Raw genomic sequence first — 20,746 nt, 5'->3', positions numbered from 1 at the left:
ACCTGAATTATACTTATTGTACAACTGTATAGTCAACATAAATCTGCAAATATGGGATTTAAAACTAGACTGGACAATACAATAGAACATGTACTGCAGGGAAAATCCCTACGTGTAGGAAGAGAGACTGAATGGATTCAATAGGTATTATATAGAACATGGGTAGGCAACCTATGGCATGGGTGCCAAAGGTGGCACGCGAGCTGATTTTCAGTGGCACTCACACTGCCTGAGTCCTGGCCACCAGTCTGGGGGGCTCTGCATTTTAATTTAATTTTAATTGAAGCTTCTTAAAATCTTATTTATTTTACATGCAACAATAGTTTAGTTATATATTATAGACTTATAGAAAGAGATCTTCTAAAAACATTAAAATGTATTACTGGCACGTGAAACCTTAAATTAGAGTTAATAAATGAAGACTCGGCACACCACTTCTGAAAGGTTGCCAACCCCTGATATAGAGGAAAGATGGTGCTGTGGTTTGGGTGCTAGCCTGTGCCTTTGGGGAGACCTGGGTTCAAATCCATGCTCCATTACAGACTCCCTGTGTAACCTTGGACAAGCCACTTAGTCTCTCTGTGCCTTAGTTCATTTTATAGGTGGGATAACACAGGGGTGTTTTGAGATTAAAGACTATGAGGCACTTCTATGCTATGCTTAATAACTTTATTGACTTACTGTAGGCAGAAATGGGTCTTCTGGAGGGTGTGAATGAAGAGACAATAATAGTCTATTAGCTAAAAATGGGTGTTCCATGCACAAGGGCTGTATGGAAAAAAGCTACTTCCTCCATCTCTAATTTCTAATGTGATTATGTAATTAAAGACTGTACTATAATGCATACACACAAGGGAGCTGAATTAAGGTTGACCATACCATGCATGTGCCATCCCCACAGAGCAACTGAGCATGCTTTCTCCAGCCTAGGACTGCAGGGGCACAGCTTGACTTTCCCTGTAATGGCTGCCCTGGGCCAGGAGTGGGGCACTAGAACTGAGAGCAGGGAGTCTGTCTCTCTTGTTCTAACAGTCACACCCCTGTTGCCACCCAGACACCGTGGAGAGGGAATGCAGATGTTTATTCAAACTCAGAGTAGACAAAAGTCAGACGGAGGGATGGACGGGAGTAGATTGAGATAAGGAGTCTGGTGAGCCTGGGACTTGGGGGGCATGAAAGGGTGAGAACTGTGACTGTCTTAGCTTGAAGGCTGGAAGGAAAGGCTAGGAATATCAGGGGAAGAGAGATTGGGATTGATTGGGCAAGGAGACTGGGACTGGGTGTGGGGAGGAGGAAGGACTGGAAGTGAGAGGGAGATTCGGACTCAGATAGTGAGTTTGGAGAGGAAGACTAGAACTGGCTAGACAAAAAGACAGGGAAAAGAAGCCCGAGGACTGGGACTGGGTAGGTAAGGAGAATGGGACAAGAAGCCTGGATGGGGCAGGAACAGGAGCACTCTTCCCTCCCTCCAGAGCCTGGAATGGCACCCAACATTCTTGAGTCTCACCATTTCTCTGTTGTCAGCAAATATCTGTGAAACCCACTGGCAAAATGTATATCTCATCCCTCTAGTGCTGTTCCACACAGAGGATGACAACCTGCTCTTTAAAAAAGGGAAAGAGGAGGATCCAGAGAACTGCAGACCAGTCAGCCTCACCTCAGTCCCTGGAAAAATCATGGAGCAGGTCCTCAAGGAATCAATTTTGAAGCACTTAGAGGAGAGGAAAGTGATCAGGAAAAGTCAGCATGGATTCACCAAGGGCAAGTCATGCCTGACTAACCTAATTGCCTTCTATGATGAGAAAACTGGCTCTGTGAATATGGGGAAGGCAGTGGACGTGATATACTTTGACTTTAGCAAAGCTTTTGATATGGTCTCCCACAGTATTCTTGCCAGGAAGTTAAAAAAAGTATGGATTGGATTAATGGACTATAAGGTGGATAGAAAACTGGCTAGATTGTCGGGCTCAACGGGTAGTGATCAACAGCTCGATGTCTAGTTGGCAGCCGGTATCTAGCAGAGTGCCCCATGGGTTGGTCCTTGGGCCGGTTTTGTTCAATATCTTCATTAATGATCTGCAGGATGGTGTGGATTGCACCCTCAGCAAGTTTGCAGATGACACTAAACTGGGAGGAGTGGTAGATATGCTGGAGGGTAGGGATAGGATACAGAGGGACCTAGACAAATTAGAGGATTGGGCCAAAAGAAATCTGATGAGGTTCAACAAGGACAAGTGCAGAGTCCTGCACTTAGGATGGAAGAATCCCATGCACTGCTACAGACTAGGGACCGAATGGCTAGCCAGCAGTTCTGCAGAAAAGGACCTAGGGGTTACAGTGGATGAGAAGCTGGATGAGTCGACAGTATGCCCTTGTTGCCAAGAAAGCTAATGGCATTTTGGGCTGTATAAGTAGGAGCATTGCCAGCAGATCGAGGGATGTGATCATTCCCCTCTATTCAGCATTGGTGAGGCCTCATCTGGAGTACTGTGTCCAGTTTTGGGCCCCTCACTACAAGGATGTGGAAAAATTGGAAAGAATCCAGCGGAGGGCAACAAAAATAATTAGGGGGCTGGAGTACATGACTTATGAGGAGAGACTGAGGGAACTGGGATTGTTTAGTGTGCAGAAGAGAAGACTGAGGGGGGATTTGATAGCTGCTTTCAACTACCTGAAAGGGGGTTCCAAGGAGGATGGATCTAGACTGTTCTCAGTGGTACCAGATGACAGAAAAAGGAGTATTGGTCTCAAGTTGCAGTGGGGGAAGTTTAGGTTGGATATTAGGAAAAACTTTTTCACTAGGAGGGTGGTGAAGCACTGGAATGGGTTACCTAGGGAGCTGGTGGAATCTCCTTCCTTAGAGGTTTTTCAGGTCAGGCTTGACGAACCCTGGGCTGGGATGATTTAGTTGGGGATTGGTCCTGCTTTGAGCAGGGGGTTGGACTAGATGATCTCCTGAGGTTCCTTCCAACCCTGATATTCTATGATTCTTGCTATCAGATATGCCATTAGCTCAAGAGGCAAAGGTATGAGTGGTGGGACTAAAGGTTCCAACTCTGCTGATGACCCATGTGGGTGGTGTCTATATGATGCCACATGATGGAATTTTTGTTGTCTGCAGTTGTTTGTTTTTAAACTATGACATTACACACACACACACACAATGCTAAAAGAACATTATCAATTTGCAAACTGAAAAGTTAGGAAACAGGCAACCTTAATTCTGCTCCCACCCTTCACTTTTGAACATGCATTTTGAGTCTTTATTTACATGATCTCATACTATTTTTTCCACAGAATCCCTCACTCATTTCTCTAGTAAACCTATTTTACATATACATAGGAAATTTGATCACATTGGAGAATCATGTTATAATAGTCTCCTGAGAGTGTTATAACATGGTTTGGTTTCACCTCTGTAGAAAAGGCCAAACTGGGTTTTAATAACGCTACTTCATCATGTTTTTACATGACCCAGTGCTGTTATTATGGAATACATTTTGCAATAAAATCCCTGTGTGGCTGGACCCTGAATTACATGCCTCTTAGAACAGAATCATTAAGACAGGGGGTCAGTTTTGATTCTGTTTATAACCAAGTTACTCAGCAAGGTCGTATGTTTTGGCCTCACCCATACAGGCCATGCCAAACCATTTTGTTTGTGGGTTTAATAATAGGTATCACATTATCTATCCTGTGCCCACAGGAGACTAAATGCATTTAAATGTATTTATTTTTTTACCAATCACTTCACCAAACTTCTTTAGAAAGCAAAACTAAAAATGTAGAAGAAACTCAGGGTTACATTGCTATACTGCAGCCCAAAGAAAATATTTAGTATGTTTTGGATGATTTTCCTTCTTCCTATGCTTGGTTTCTCCAAACTCCACACAGATGCCTCCTGACCCTGACAACTTTTTCCCTTCTTCTTGTAATGTCACCACAACCTGTTTCCTACCAGAGGCATTGACCTTAGCTTCTTTTAAATGCCTCTTGTGTTCAACCAACAGGTGTTGGTGAGTGATTTATGGTCAACTCTTACCAAGAAAGAGTACAGCTTGCCTTTAAATCTTAACATTAAGCATGTGGTCAAGGGCTTTTCTCGATTGTGGTATGAGTTAGGACACTTCTATGTTACTGTGGTAATTGAAAATTACTAAAACTTTCTAAAACAATTCAACTGAGACCAAATATGAGAATTTTCAGCCCCACAGAAGAATTTTTCCAAAAGTTACAAATGAGTGAAAACACTGGGTCATAACGAAATTCTATATGTAACTTGTAGGTTTAGCTTCAGCTAATACTAATACACAAATCTCATTGATGCAATGGAGTTTTGCCATTTATTACTATGGGTGGAAGATCATAACCATAATTACAAATACATGATTTAAGTTTAGTCACAGACACAGTCATATACCTTTGGCAGTGCCAATTCTATTTATTTTTATATTGATTTTTTACCTGAAGGTTGGGCCTCAGACCCATAAAAGTAAGGTTGAGGGCCTCTCCACTGGAATCCCCTGTTCTGACTATGATATGGTGGAACAAAAGAAGTTGCGTGTGCTTGCTGGAAGCTACAATCCCTTCCTCCTTCTTGCATTTCTAAGGAACAATATTTATCAGTTGATGTTGATTATATACACAATTTTATGAACAAAAGATAAATCATATTCTGCATTTTTTGGAAATATTATTTTATAAGAGAAGTGCCACAATATTCATGTGTGATTTTAATTTCTCCAAACTAATTAGCACCCTCCCTTTCACAGTTGACATAATTAACTATGGTTCTGTTAATGTGCTCATAGCTCAATTTCTATCCACACTCATCATAGTTACAAGCCGTACAAGAGTGTTTAGAAACCATGCTGAAACTCTATTATGGTGGTAGTCAATAGCACAGTTTTGGTTACTACAGCTATGTCTAAAAAAAAATCTTTGTCCACATTGGAGCCTTTAAATCATACTGGAAACAGTTAGGGCTTGGCTACACTTACAATTTGCAGCGCTGGGAGTTACAGCGCTGGTCATGCAGCTGTGTAGGGCCAGCGCTGGAGTGTGGCCACACTGACAGCTACCAGCGCTACAGTGTGGCCACACTTGCAGCACTTTCCAGCGCTGTATTGAGAGGTGCATTGTGGCCAGCTATCCCACAGAGCACCTCGTCCCGTTTTGGCGCCGTTTTGGCGCTGAGTATTGTGGGAAGGGGAAGGAAGTGTGCAGGTCATTCCGCTTCCTGTTTGCCAGCGCCCTGTGGTGCATCGCTTCACATCCCAGCATTCACTCTTTCCGGCAGCGTTTGGCGCCATTGTGAGTGTCTTTCTGTTACTCTCTGTGTGAATCGTGATTTCTGTGGCAAATGGAGCCCGATCTGCTGAGGACTCTGCTGATGAGTGTCACCAGCACAACACGTTTGGCAGTCCAGCTATTCCTTCAGCTCCAAAGTGACAGTGAGGAGTCCGACGATGATATCAATATGGATTTGCCTGCCGCGTGTGACACTACAGTGCTCGTGGCATTCACGGAAATGCTCAGCACCGTTGAACGCCGCTTTTGGGCTCGGGAAACAAGCACTGAGTGGTGGGATCACATCGTCATGGAAGTCTGGGATGACGAGCAGTGGCTGCAGAACTTTCGTATGAGAAAAGCCACTTTCATGGGACTGTGTGCTGAGCTCGCCCCCACTCTGCGGCGCAAGGACACAAGATTGAGAACTGCCCTGACGGTGGAAAAGCGGGTGGCTATTGCAATCTGGAAGCTGGCAACTCCAGACAGCTACCGGTCGGTCGGGAACCAGTTTGGTGTGGGAAAGTCGACCGTGGGAATCGTTTTGATGCAAGTTTGCAAGGCAATTAATCGCATCCTGCTAAGAAAGACCGTGACTCTGGGGAGCGTGCAGGACATTGTGGATGGCTTTGCACAAATGGGTTTCCCTAACTGTGGAGGGGCGATAGATGGGACGCATATTCCTATTCTGGCCCCCCCCCCCCCCACCTGGCATCAGAGTACGTTAATCGTAAGGGGTATTTCTCCATGGTTCTCCAGGCGCTTGTGGATCACCGCGGGCGTTTCATTGACATTTACACAGGCTGGCCTGGAAAGGTGCATGATGCACGCATCTTTCGGAACAGTGGGCCTGTTCAGGAAGATGCAGGCAGGGACTTTTTTCCCAGACAGGAAGATCACAGTAGGGGATGTCGAAATGCCCACTGTGATCCTTGGAGACCCCCCGCGTACCCGTTACTGCCTTGGCTCATGAAACCCTATACAGGGAAGCTTGACAGGAGCAAGGACCGGTTCAACTACAGGCTGAGCCGGTGCAGAATGACTGTGGAGTGTGCTTTTGGGCGTTTAAAAGCTCGCTGGAGATGTTTTGTATGGGAAGCTAGACTTGGGGGAAAGCAGCATCCCCGCGGTTATAAGCGCTTGCTGTACCCTCCATAATATTTGTGAAGGGAAGGGTGAAACATTCAGTGAGGCATGGACCACCGAGGTTCAAGTCCTGGAGGCTGAATATGCACAGCTAGAGAGCAGGGCTAATAGAGAGGCCCAGCACAGGGCTACAAGGATTAGGGATGCCTTGAGGGAAGAATTTGAGGCTGAAAGCCAACAGTAATGTTTGCTGCCTTGCATGGGAGTGAATTGCACTGCTTACACTGTTATTCTATTATCCATAATAATAATATGATTTGTAGTGCCTCTTTCTTTACTGGGCTAAGGTATCTTTCACTATCTGCTATAATAAAGACTGTTTTCAAAGCCAAGAATTGTTTTATTGAAAAGAAAAAAACTTCCTTGACAGACAGACAGACACACAACATTTCATGAACACAAGAGGGCAGGGGTGTGGGTTGGTGAACTGTACAGTCACATTTTTGCATATGCCCTGTCTGGATTGCTGTTTATTGAATCCTGCACTTCAGGGTTCATATACTGCATGGTGATGGGGGTTGAATGCAGAGGGTAAGGGTGGTGGTAGGTATCAGGGCTGGTTGGGGGAACGTACAGGTGTTGGAGGCAGCTGGTGGTGGTAAGAACCTGGATGCTGGGGAAAGGTGGTTTGAGCTGACATTGGGGCACAAGGCAACAAAGGACGGGGCGGGTGGGGAGTAGCACGGTAGTGCTCTGCTTGCATGGCAACGAGTGACTCTATAGACTCCGCTTGGCGCTCCAGGATGCTTAGCAGCCGCTCCGTGCTTTTTCCTCTTGGCCACTGCATTTCTCTGCCGGTTCCTGCTTTCCTTCTGTGGCGGAACTTGCTTTCTGTCTCTCGCCACTCCTTCAATTGTTTACTCTCTCGAGCAGAGTGATTAAGAACAGTATTCAGCATGTCCTCCTTGCTCTTTTCGGGGTTTTTTTCTCATATTTTTAAGCCTCTGTGATGTTTAAAATCTGGGCCGTCCAGTAGTCAAGGTCACAGTAGAAACAGAAATGACAACATTTAAAAAGGGCCGCATTGTATCCACTATCTCCAGACATGAATTGTTACACTGAGGGAGTGAGTTTTCATTTAAGCATTCTTTTCCCCACACGCATAACACAACAGAAGCCACGAAATGGTGAGTGAGGAGTGCTTACTTATATGGGGAGAAGTGGGGCTTGGGTGATAGAGGGGAGCTGGTTGCTTCGGGTAATCTGGAGTGCTAGAGGGGTTGAGTGAGGATGCAGATGCAGGGGTGATCTTATCTCCCTATCTCTTCACTAAAGAGTCTCCCAACATTTTTCACAGGACTTAATCCTGGAAGATGTTTCCCTACTGCGAGTCACTAGGGAACAGCGGGGGGCTCTTTTAGAGCAATGTGGATTCCGCCCGGGACCCTATGCGGCGTGCCTGTGTTCAGAAATGGTCCCCCCACCACTGGCAGAAGAGTGGCGCGGACGCGTCACCGTCACTGGGACAAGGGACACAGTGGCTCTGCCTATAAACCTGCGCAGGCTTATTGCCCACGCTCTGGATGAAGCTTTTGCTGAGATAACTGAAGCAGATTACCGCGACGTGATAGACCACATCAATGGGCTATTCCACATCTAGAGGCTGGCACGCATGCATCCATAACCCCCCCTCCTCTCCAGAAACATTTCACCCAGAAAATAAAAGCCGCTTACCGGTAACACGCTCCTCTGCTTGTCCTTCTGCAACTGCTGGCTGCTGCGATTGGGTACTTTCCTCCTGGCTTGAGAAGAGCTCCTGGCTGCATTCCTCCAGGGAATCTGCGGTTTTCTTCCCCCATCCCAGGAGCTTCACTCGCGGTTTCCTCTCCCACCCCCCCGCCGCCTCCTCCGCCTCCTCCTCCTGTCCCCCAGCCTGCTCAGAAGTGTCCATCGTTATCCTGGATTGGCAGTGGGGTCACCCCCAAGTATCTCATCCATCTCCCTGTAAAAACGGCAGGTCGTGGGAGCAGCTCCGGATCGTCGATTCCCCTCTCGGGCTTTGTAATAGGCACTCCGCAGCTCTTTAATTTTCACCCTGCATTGTACTGCGTCCCGATCATGGCCCCGATCCAGCATGGCCCTTGATATCTGCTCAAAGATATCGTAATTCCTACGGCCAGAGCGCAGCTGTGCCTGAACAGATGCCTCACCCCAAACACTGATGAGGTCCTGCAATTCACCAGTGCTCCATGCTGGGGCTCGTTTGCCGCGTGGAGGCATGGTCACCTGTAACTGATTAAAACTGATTGCACTCCACACCTGGCTGCAGCAAACAGGAAGGGGGAGATTTTTAAATTTCCCGGGGCATTTAAAGGGCGGGTCACCTGAGGCAAGAGCAGTAGAGTGCAAACTGATGTGCAGAGTGGCTGAACAGGAATTCTGGGATAACTCCTTATTCCCTGGAGGACAGGTAAAGCGCTGGTGAGTGTCCACACCTGCTGAGCAGCGCTGGATCACCAGCGCTGCACTCCTTATACCCCTGCCGGGATGGGTTTTCAGCCAGCGCTGCAACCAGGGAGTTGCAGCGCTGGTTGTGCCCTGCAAGTGTGGACGGGGTGTTGTTGCAGCGCTGCAAAGCCTCCACCAGCGCTGCAACTTGTAAGTGTAGCCAAGCCCTTAAACATGAATCCACAAGTCATGGTAGATGCTAATGTGGTTTGATGCGCCATTGATGAGAGGATCTTATAGGGACACCTTAATCTATTTTCATGCATCCTTTTTTGCATATCCAGTATCAGGTCTTCGAAAAGCATGTACCCCCAAATGCCAAACAATGTGGCAATGGAAAAAAGAGATGTACCGATAAAAAACCCAAAGCACCCAGTACAGAGGACATGACATATGTTAAGAGTCCCTACACCTATCAAGGTTATCAAGAAGCTTCCATCCACTTACATAAGCAACACAAAACAAAGGATGGGGAGGGAAAGAAAGGATTCTTCTTACATCTGTGTATAAATACGATCAAATGCCTGAGACTTGATTAAATCTTTCCTCTTGTTGTGTGGATAACATATGCAATCAAGAGAACCATGCCCATTTCTATTATCTGCATTTCATCAACAAATAGGTACAAAGGCTAAGTAATTGTGCAGTAACAGTTTTTTAAAATGCATCAATTGTCATTAGAACTGATGCTGACTCAAGCTTTAAATTGAGAATAATTACAAAGTATTTTGAAGCATCAGCATTCACAGACTGAGCTGTGAAAAAATATGTGTGTTCAAAACCCTTCAATGCTGTTAACCCCGAAGAACACTTCCTGAAAGCAGAATGGGAAATCCTGAGCCATCTAATTGCTACAGAACCAAAATAGCTTTAGTCAGTAAGTACAAGAACAGTCATTATTCTGACAGTAATCCTTATTGTATTTACTGCATACATACATGTTATTAACTGTGTAACTGGATGGAAATATTATTTCACCATGGGAAATCATGAAATTTTCTAAAATCAAGAAGCTTTGACTCAAATTCTTCCTTCAGTTAGTGTCAGCAAGTTCTCCCAGGATTTACTTAATTGACAAATTGCCTGGGGGAATTGTTGAAAGGTAATAGATATCATCAATACAGCGGCTTTACTGGTAAAATTAACATGATGCCAACCTGTGATAAATCCATTCCCTCGCCGTCTGCTCTGAATTGTTCTTTTCTTTACCACACAAGCCTTGCAAATGAATGACTTCAGATTCTGGAACTGCGTGTGCAAAGATCCCTGCAGACAGTGGGGTTAAATCAATGACTTTGGTAGGTTCTTTTTCTCTTTTCAAGAGTAGCACCACTATAACACCTAATTAGCAATCAAAAGAATTTGACTAGTCCTGCCTCATAGTATCTTTTGGTCTGTCTTCTTCACGAACCAAAGCAAGCTAAAAATATTCCATAATGAAAGAGGATTCTTGGGGGGAGGGGAGGAGGTATTTGTTTCCCCCCTTTTCTTGATAAAGTTTGCTTTTCTTGCTCCACTCATCTCTGTAAATTGCTTTGCATCCCTGGCTTTCTATTACATTGTCTTGCCTCTGCAGACAGACCTGACTAGACCTACCTAACCATTACCTTAGGCAATGATGGCTAAGACAACTTGATAAGGACTGATGCATAAATGCCTGTGTTTATTACAGTGATGGAAACTGAATCAGTGAGAATCAAGTCTATGCATTTTACTTCATACACCCCAAGAAACACTTGGCAGAATATCTTCAGCCATATTTTAGATATTTGTTGATTGATAGAATATAACCCAGACTAAAGATAAAAGGAGAAATATAAGCCAAAAGACTTGATTTGTTTTGATCCTATGGAATCCTGTTTTGATGGAAAAGTCCAGTTGTCCAGAGGACAAATAGAAGTCATTTAACTAAGGTCCCAATACAGCAAGGTGCTGCATTTCCTGAACTTCCACTGATTCAAATGGGATTTGCAGACACTAATTACCTTGAAATGATCAGGTCCTAATAACTTACCCATTTTTAAAAATTTTTGGAATGCTGGTAGAGGTTGAGAGAGTGTGCAAGGGTGGGGATTCTCTGCCTACAAGCTAGTCTGCTGATTTTCACAAACCTGAACTGATTTTCATTGGGACAACAATTCCTTCACTAAGAGGAGACCCAAACGGCTACTTGATAAGGTTGAAAGGCTGACAAGATGGCCACTGACTAACTAGAGAGGTTTAACTAGCTCCTGGTGGAGTTCAACTCACCCAAAGCTTCAGTGAATTTTCCTAACAAAGTTTCTAAGTTGACAAACCTGATTATTGATACAATTTTGTTCACAACTTGTAGCTTTATTTTTCTATCTATGCTGACAAATTTCTATGGATAGATCCCATTAATGCTAAAATCCTCCCCATGCATTTTTGGGAGAAGCAGCTCAGAAAGTGGTTATGAAGAAAGGAGCAATTTTTTCACCTTTTCAATAGTGGAATATCACCCATAGAGTAATTTTCTGAATGCAATGCTGTAGCTCTTAGTAGATCAGATTTATGATGATTATGGGAAGCCTGCTAAGAAATAAATACTGAAAGATCTTGGCTCCCAGCACTACATCAAGTTGTGCCAGGAAATAAGTACTAATTGTATCTATAAAACTAACTTTATAATAGCAGCAACAACCAATCACATAAGTTTGTTGGGTTGCCAATGTCTAGAGCTAAACTGGCATCTCTAGGGAATGAGTCCGAATCCTTGGCTTTCAAAATGAAAAGTTGGAAAACTATTTTATTAGTCTGGGAGCTCTCTCTGCCATATATGTAGCATAACTAAAAAAAGAAAAAGATATTCAAACTACTCTAAATATTCAAGAGTCTAGACTGACTATTTTTCCACAACAGATCTGTTCGTGTAGGGAATGTTTAGACTACAATAAAAGGTGTCTTTTTTTTTTTTAAACCTACTGTTAGTTAGTCCACCACCTGTCTGTGACCTGCCAATCTTTTGTGGTTTTAAATTAAATAGGAAAAAATATTTTTTTTTAATCTCCCCTGTTGCTGTGGGAAAGTGGCACGCAAACAACAGGAGAAACTATCAGCCTAATCCAAAACCCACTGAAATAAAAAGAAAGATTCTCATTGACTTCAATGGCCAATTTGGATACGGCTGTGTAGACCAATCCTGCAACTGACTCAGCTTAGTAAAATTCCTACGCCTGTATGGGATCATGCTTAAGACAGGAGGGGTCCACCCACATAATCAGCTCCAGGATTGAGGCCTAATTGGCTACAAAGGAAAAACAGTTAAACTGACTATACACAAAATGCTGTCAAATGTATTAAGTAAGCAAACTGAAAAAGCAGTAAAGTAATTTCTCTAATATCTTTATTAAGGAACCTTTATGAATTCCTCTGAAATCTTTATGGCAGAAGTTCTCAGAAACACTTTAATATCAGAAACTGCAACACATTTTGTAATTCTCATTTTTTAAACGTACGACCAATAATAAAAGTAAAACTGTAACCAATAGCCTCAACATTAATTTTATTTGTATGGGGGCCACAGGCAGAGGAGGTCAGCTGGGGAAGGGCGGGGAGGGGAAAAGGATTAAATGAGACCAATGAAAGCCTCCATTTTAAAATAAAAAATATTGATGAGTACAGTTTTTCAAGTAAGAATGTACGACTTTTGAAAGGGATGTGTATATACTCACATTGCCCTCCAAGAGCTCCTCCAAAGAACACCCTCTGTGTGACTGCTGATATTTCTCTTGAAAAAGTTTTCCATCAAACACTTTCCAGGGCATCAAATCATCCATATTAATTGGAAAGCCACAGGCACTATTGGCCATAATCAAAGTTGTAAGCCCACGAATGAAGAGAGAACCAAGCTGTACAGCTCTGGAATCAACCTGGGCAAGCTGTTGAAATTAAAAACACAGACACCAGAGGATCTAAGTGAACTTCTGAGTGATGATTCCACCATAACACAAACTATACCAAGCATACCTCTACACCAAACAATAAGAATGATTCTTGATGATGACTTTAGGCCAAGGGAACTCTGATATTGCTGTCCTCTACCCCCACAGGTGCAGAAGAGCTTTGTAGCATCATCATGTTTATTCGTATATTGCGGTTTTAATTCATTGAAGTAAAGGAATTTGTGAAATTTGTTTACAAGAAATAAGAGTTCAATAAAGCACTTGAGTTTAAAAAATTGATACACTTAAAACTAAAAATGGGCTCAGTGAAAGACCAAAGAAACGAGTAAAGTTAATTATAATCTCTACAATACTCCTTAAATATTAGCAGTTCCTTATAGGGATTCTTTTAGTGTAATTTAAAACTTTAACTGAAATGATTAATTGATTCATAGACTTTTCATAACTAGGTCAAATGAGAAATGTTACCACACTTGATGGAGACCATACAAGCTATAAGATTTAAAGGAGCAGGGTTAATTGTGTTCAAACTGTAGAAATATGTTAAACACTGTAAGACTTCCTCTGCCAGCAGTCCAAAGGTCAAATAATTTCTCTTCAATGTGGATTTCTTCAGAAGAAATACTGGAATGGTAGCGACATCATCTAAAAAATACAAAATGAACCTAAAACCTTGCAGCCAGGCAAGGGATTTAACCAGCTGCTGTGCCAGAGTACAAAAGCCATAAAAGCTCTGGAACCAGCAAGGAGACAATTCCTCTGATGTAGGCATTGCATGGGCAGGTCGAGGCTGCCTTCTGAGCAATGCCACTTCCACAGGCCCTGGCACAGGAGTCTGCCAGGGGCAGGAGGGCTTCATTCTTGGCAATGCCACCATTGATAGAACAGCCCATGGAGGTTGCCATGACTTAAAGCAAGTGCCCCGGCTGCATAAGTTACATCAGGGGCTGCACTGGCTCTGAGAGTAGCCCATATTTGGGAGGGCAGAAAGGTGGCTTAAAGCCTCCTTTGTCCACCCTCTATTCCACAGGGCTGCGAGTTCTCTGCTTAAGGTGCAACACAGAATCTCAGCCATTATCACTTATAATAACAGCAGTTTACAGCTTGAAGGATCCCAAAGAGATTCAGAAACTATGTACATACAGCACCTCTGAAAAGTACCTACAGAGTGAAGATAACAGTATACAGAACACGGAAGTGCATTCGATTTTTGATAAGGGACAGCATAGCAAAACCAAAGAGGCATGGACTCTTTACTGGTCACTTGGAGTAAACCAGGCCTCAGATTTTAAGGTCTCATTCAAAGAATCAACACACAGTAAAGTATAAGGAACATAATGTATCTAGCTCCCTAGAGCGAAGGATTTCTAAGTAATCCCTATTATTATTCACTAAACTGAAGGATGTTGTGTAATTCAATTAGATGAAATAGAAGTTTACCCCATTCTAATCCCATATTCAAGATTAAGAGAAAAAAAAAACATACAAACCTGGATCATTTAGAACTAAAGTTGTCTCGGTGACATGCCAAGGAAATGAGTATAGCTCCTTGTAATTTTTTTGAATTATATATAATTGTACTTAATGAGATGCACCTTGTCATCTTCAAAATGAAACTTGCTTGGTGTGTGATTATGAAATAAGATTTAGTAAGAGGGAGTACAAACAGAGGAAAAACACTGATGGGAATCTTTAGGACTCCCTCTGAGGTCAATGTAATTCCTGCTGGGGGAACCTCCCAGAATTCTATCATCCTTCAACAAGCTTTTAAGCCCCTTAAATATGATTATTTTGTATTACAGGAGGCTAAATGTGAGCATAAATCAAGTTCCTAGAACCGAGTTATAAACAGAATGGGAATATTGAACCAAATTAGCCGAATCCCAAAGGCTAATATTGTAATACACTATACTCCAACCAACTACAATAACATTACCAAAATTTATAATGACACATGCCCTTCACAGTTGTTCTATTAATTTTAGATTAATGCAAAAAAAAAAAGATTCAGTATATTTCAGACAGATTCTGAAATGCCATCTTCCCTAGAAGACTTCCCAGTACTTATGTTCAGGAATTTAATTGTAGTACACAAAAATTTTCACAAAGCACAATAAAAATAGCCTTCAATACCTGTCCATGGTTCTCACTCTAAACCAGTAGTTTACAATCTTAGTAATAAGAAAGTATCCTATATTAAATGTGATTTTTATTGTATGAGGATTTTACATCTGAGATTTTCTTCATTCATTTTCTGAACTAAAATGGGGTAACCTGCAGCATACTTATTGTTTTTCTCGTGTGATTCATTCACATCCATTGCTCTCAGAGAACTCATCTTTTCCCTTCCTAATCCAACCCTCCTATTTTGTCTGTTTTACAAACATGGAGAGGAGAATAAAATGAGAAATTCACTAACCTGAAGACTAAGTAAATTTTCATAATGTATTTATTACACCAGAAGCAGAGAATCACTAATTATTAATAATAATTAATATTAGTTATTTGTATTACCTCAGTCATGGACCAGGACCCCATTGTGGATAACTAAAAGACAGTCCTTGCCCCAAAATGCTTACAATCTAAATCTAGTGATTAGGGTAGACAGACTCAGGGACTTTAAGGTCAGAAGGGACCAGCATGATCATCTAGTCTGACCTGTACATTGCAGGCCACAGAACCTCACTTACCCAATCCTGTAATAGACCCCTAACCTCTGGCTGAGTTACTGAAGTCCTCAAATCTTGATTTTAAAACTTTACATTACACAGAATCCACCATTTATTCACGTTCAAATCAGCAAGTGACCAATGCCTTATGCGACAGAGGAAGGTGAAAAACCACTAGGACCTCTGCCAAGCTGACCTGGGGAAAAATTCCTTCTTAACCCCAAATATGGCAATCAGTTAGATCCTGTGCATGTGGGCAAGACCCACCAGCCAGACACCTGGGAAACTCAGAGCCCTCCCCAGTTACAGTCCCATCTCTGGCCATTGGATAGATTTGCTAAGTGACCGATAGGCCATATGCCATAGTAGGCAATCTCATCATACCCATCCCCTCCGTAACCTTATCAAGCTCAGTCACAAAAATAAGTTAGGTTTTTTGCCCCCACTACTCCTCTTGCGGCGCTGTTCCAACACTTCACTCCTCTGATGGTTAGAAACCTTCATCTAATTTCAAGTCTAAACTTACTGATGACCAGTTTGTATCCATTTCTTCTTGTGCCTACACTGTCCTTAACTTAAGTAATGCCTCTCCCTCCCTGGTGTGCTTATAGAAAGCAATCATCTTTCTCCCCATCCTTCATTTTGTTAGGTGAAATAAGCCAAGCTCCTTATGTCTCCTCTTGTAGGGTAGGTTGTTTTTTTTTATTTTAATAGAACTGGAAGGGACCTTGAAAGGTCATCAAGTCCAGCCCCCTGCTTTCACTAGCAGGACCAAGTAGTGATTTTACCCCAGATCCCTAAGTGGCCTCCTCAAGGACTGAACTCATAACCTTGGGTTTAGCAAGCCACTGCTCAAACCACTGAGCTATCCCCTCCCCCCTCTATTCCTCTGATCATCCTCATAGCCCTTCTCCCATTCTAGTTTGAATTAATCTTTCTTAAATATGGAGGACCATAACTGCACTCAGTATTCCAAATGAGATATCCCCAGTGCCTTGTATAATGGTAATAAAACTTCCATCTCTCTACTGGAAATACCTCAGCTGATGCATCCTAGGATTGCATTAGCCTTTTACATGGCCACATCACATTGGCAGCTCACAGACATCTTGTGATCAACCAACACACTTAGATCTTTCTTCTCTTCTGTCACTTCCAACTGATACGTTCCCAGTTTATAAGAAAAATTCTTCTTGTTAGTCCCTAAGTGCATGACCTTGCACTTGGCACTATTAAATTTCATCCCATTTCTATAACTAGTTTTTAAGGTTGCACAAATCTTCTTGTATAATATTCCAGTCTTTCTCCATAGTAGCAGTACCTCCCAACTTTATGCCATACACAAATTTTATTAGCACACTCCCACTTTTTGTACCAAGATTATTAATGAAAATGTTAAATAAGACTGGTCCCAAGATTGATTCTTAAGGAATTCTACTAGTAATCTCCCTTCATCCTGACAGTTCATCCTCCAACATGACCCACTGTAGTCTCCCCTTTAACCAGTTCCTTACCCACCTTTCAGTTAATTTATTAATCCTCATTTCTCCAATTTAACTAATAATTTTCCATGTGGAAGTGTATCAAATTCTTTACTGAAATCCAGGTAGATTACATTGACTGCATTTCTTTTTTCTAGAAAATCGGTTATCTTCTCAAAGAAAGATCACGTGGCACAAACCGCCTTTTGTAAAACCATATTGTATTTTATCCTAATTATTGTTTACCTCTATGTCCTCAACTACTCTCTCTTTCAAAACTTGTTCTAAAACCTTGAATATAGTTGAGGTCAAATTAATGGATTCAAACTGTAAGTCAAACTGTAGTTTCTTGGATCACTTCCCCCCACCCCCATTCTTAAATATAGGTACTATATTTAAAATCCTCCAGTTCAGAGGGTACAACCCTCGAGTTTATGGATTCATTAAAAATCCTTGCTATTGGGCTTGAAATTTCATGTATCAGTTCCTTTAAGATTTTTAGATGGAGATTATCCAGGACTGTTGATTTGCTCCCATTAAGCTGTTTGAGTTTGGCTTCCACCTTGGATGTGGTAATTTCTACTTCCATATCCTTCTTCCCATTAGCCACCCTACCAATGACCCCAGGCTCATCATTACCCTTCTTAACAACTGAGGCAAAGCATTCATTTACATGTTGGTCCAAACGTAGATTATCTTTAATCTCCATCCATCCTCAATGCTTAGCGGGCCCACTTCTTCTTTGTTTTCTTTTTATTTACATGGCTAAAGAACTTTTTACTGTTAGTTTCAATTTCCTTTGGAAGATCCAACTCTGCTTCGCTTTTGGCAATTCTCACTTCTTCCCTACACCTTCTGACCTCAAAGGGGTAGCATTCCTTGCTGATCCATCCCTTTTTCCACTCCTTTTAGGCCTTCTCCTTTCTCTTAATAACCTGGTTGAGATGCTTGTTCATTCAGTTTGCTTTGCATACCTTCCCTACAATATCCCCCCCTTCCTTGAGATGTAGGCTTCAGATTGTTTCTGCACAGATTGTAAGCACAGATGATCTTCAGTGGGATTCTATACCTCTCTATAGGAGGAGAGTGAAAGTGAGACAAGCTTATAATGATCAACAGGTGGGTCAGGCTATGGTGCTATAAGTAGGGCTTTGGGAGGCATTCACAGACAGAGCACTGTTGTCACGGGATGGACTCCACCTGAGTGGGCAGGGAAATAGATGTCTGAGCTAGAGGATGGCACAACTGATTGAAAGAACTTTAAACTAGGAATTCAGGGGAGATGGTGGGGAGATTCTCTTGTAATCTCCATGCCTGATTCTAACATTGGGTGGGAGGAAAATCAAGTAAGAGAAGATACAACAATGGAAAAAGAAACAACAGAGGATAGAAGAATGGACATCAAGAGGAAAGGTAGTGCCAAAACTAATGACACAGTCAGGTATGTGATAATGGCAGTAAAATGATAGTACACCTAATTCGGCGAGGAATCTGGGCAAAGCCAAGTAGAATCAAAGATCTTTGTATACCAGTGTAAGGTACCTGGGGAACAAATTGGAGGCACTAGAATACTGGTGCAGGAAGTGAAACCAGATATTATAGGGATAACAGAAACATGGTGGAATAGTAGTCATGACTGAAGTACAGATATTGAATGGTATTTGCTTTCAGGAAAGACAGAAATAAAGGTAAAGGTAGTGGAGTAGCACTGTATATTAACAACAAGTTTGACTGCAAATTAGAAGTGATGGAATGGATACAAGGAAATCTGTTTCAGTCAAAATCACTTTTGGGAAGAAAAGTTACAAAGGCTCCACTGGGATAGTGTTGGGGTCTGCTTACAGACCCCCCCCCAGTCTGATCTGCAAATGGCTAAAGTCCTCTTTTTAATATTTTAATGAAATAAATATTACTGGGAATTGTGTGATTTGTGGTGGATTTTCATTTCCTAGCTATAGATTGGAAGACAACTAATAATGGTAGAGCCCAGATATTTCTGGATGTGATAGCCAATAAATTTCTTTACCAAATAGTCACCAAACCAGCAAGAGGTGATGTCATTTTAGATTTAATATTGGTAAACAGCAAGGACCTCCTAGAATATCTGGTTGTAAGTGGAAGGATAAACAAAAATAGGCCTGCAACTGAAGTCCTTAACTTCTAGAGGTCAAACTTTAAGAAATTAAGGGAATTAGTTAGGGAAGTGACTGAACTGAAGAACTTAAGGATATGAATGTGACAGAAACTTGGAATTACTTTAAGTCATGTTTCTGCAAGTCTTGAGGTTTCCCTTCAGCTTCCTCTCTCCTCCCCTGCTATCATCCACTCAAATCCCCTTCATAACTCAACCGTAATTTGTAGCTGCCTCTCCAAACCTTGGATTTTCTCTTCCATCAGATCTATCAGGCAACACTTCAGACAAATGAAGTGCTTGTTAGGCATCCTCTCCAGAATAATGTACATCCTGCAGCTTCTGCATCCAGTCATCTTCATTGTCTCTTCCATTCCTCAGGTCTCTACCACTGCTGCCTCTGTAGCTGTCATAGCCTTCTCTCTAAGCTCCTGTTCACTGTCTCTAAGGAACAGGGGCTTGCTCCCTTCTCCTCCAACAGCTCTCCACCCAAACTCCTGTTTTCAGCTCTGTTTGTTGGCTCCTAGTACAAATACTACCCATCCTTCTCAGAAGAATGTTGTGAGAATCAGTGTCTGCAAAATGCTTTGAGATCCCTGAATTAATAGTGCTGCAATATTACCTATTTGATAAAACTACAGATTGGCTTTCAATATTTAAAAGCTTAATAACTAATAACTAAGAGTTTGGATCTCATAGTCAAGGTAGAAAGCAGACCCACAGATTATGTCAGGAAAAAAACCCCTTCAGTTTTAAATGTATTTTTCAATAGTATAAATCTTGCATGTCACTGTACATAGAGGACAACAAGTAAAGAGACTTATTGTCTCAGCAGTTTGGGAACAGAGAACCATCATCATTACTGATAGCAGTGTTGACAGTCTCAAAGAGACACCAAGGACTATATATAGAGGTATATAAAATCATGAGTGATGTTGAGAAAGTGGATAAGGAAAAGTTATTTACTTATTCCCATAACACAAGAACTAGGGGTCACCAAATGAAATTAATAGGCAGCAGGTTTAAAACAAATAAAAGGAAGTTCTTCTTCACGCAGCGCACAGTCAACTTGTGGAACTCCTTACCTGAGGAGGTTGTGAAGGCTAGGACTATAACAATGTTTAAAAGGTGACTGGATAAATTCATGGTGGCTAAGTTCATAAATGGCTATTAGCCAGGATGGGTAAGAATGGTGTCCCTAGCCTCTGTTCGTCAGAGGATGGAGATGGATGGCAGGAGAGAGATCACTTGATCATTGCCTGTTAGGTTCACTCCCTCAGGGGCACCTGGCATTGGCCACTGTCGGTAGACAGATACTGGGCTAGATGGACCTTTGGTCTGACCCGGTACGGCCTTTCTTATGTTCTTATGTTCTTATGACTGCACAAGTATCAAGTTTGCAGATGACACAAAATTGGAGGAGTGGTTAACAGCAAAGAGGACAGATCATTGATACAAAGCAATCTGCATTGCTTCACAAGATGGGCTCAAGCAAATCATACGTGTTTTAATATGGATACAAGTAAATGTATGTATGTAGGAACAAAGAAAGTAGGCCATACTCATAAGATGGGGGACTCTATCCTGGGAAGTAGGGACTGAAAAAGATTTGGGGGTCTGGTGGATAATCAGCTGGACATGAGCTCCCAGCGTGAGGCT

At 42.3% G+C, this 20,746-nt stretch overlaps 1 protein-coding gene across 4 annotated transcripts in view; it reads right to left on the bottom strand.

Annotated features, from left to right (window-relative positions):
- The window catches only part of FAM120B (family with sequence similarity 120B), a 101,062-nt gene that overhangs the window by 17,064 nt on the left and 63,252 nt on the right, over window positions 1–20,746 (bottom strand). For all 4 annotated transcript variants that reach the window (XM_045010957.1, XM_045010960.1, XM_045010959.1 and 1 more), the window contains exons 7-9: window positions 12,576–12,782; window positions 10,041–10,149; window positions 4,465–4,605 (exon numbers count right to left, since the gene is read on the bottom strand). In XM_045010957.1, the coding sequence (XP_044866892.1) occupies window positions 4,465–4,605; window positions 10,041–10,149; window positions 12,576–12,782 (457 nt within the window). The remainder of the gene's footprint in view (window positions 1–4,464; window positions 4,606–10,040; window positions 10,150–12,575; window positions 12,783–20,746) is intronic.

The sequence above is a fragment of the Mauremys mutica genome, chromosome 3, assembly GCF_020497125.1.
Source record: "Mauremys mutica isolate MM-2020 ecotype Southern chromosome 3, ASM2049712v1, whole genome shotgun sequence".
NCBI classification, from domain to species: Eukaryota; Metazoa; Chordata; order Testudines; family Geoemydidae; genus Mauremys; species Mauremys mutica.
This window is presented reverse-complemented; position numbering and strand designations above follow the sequence as displayed.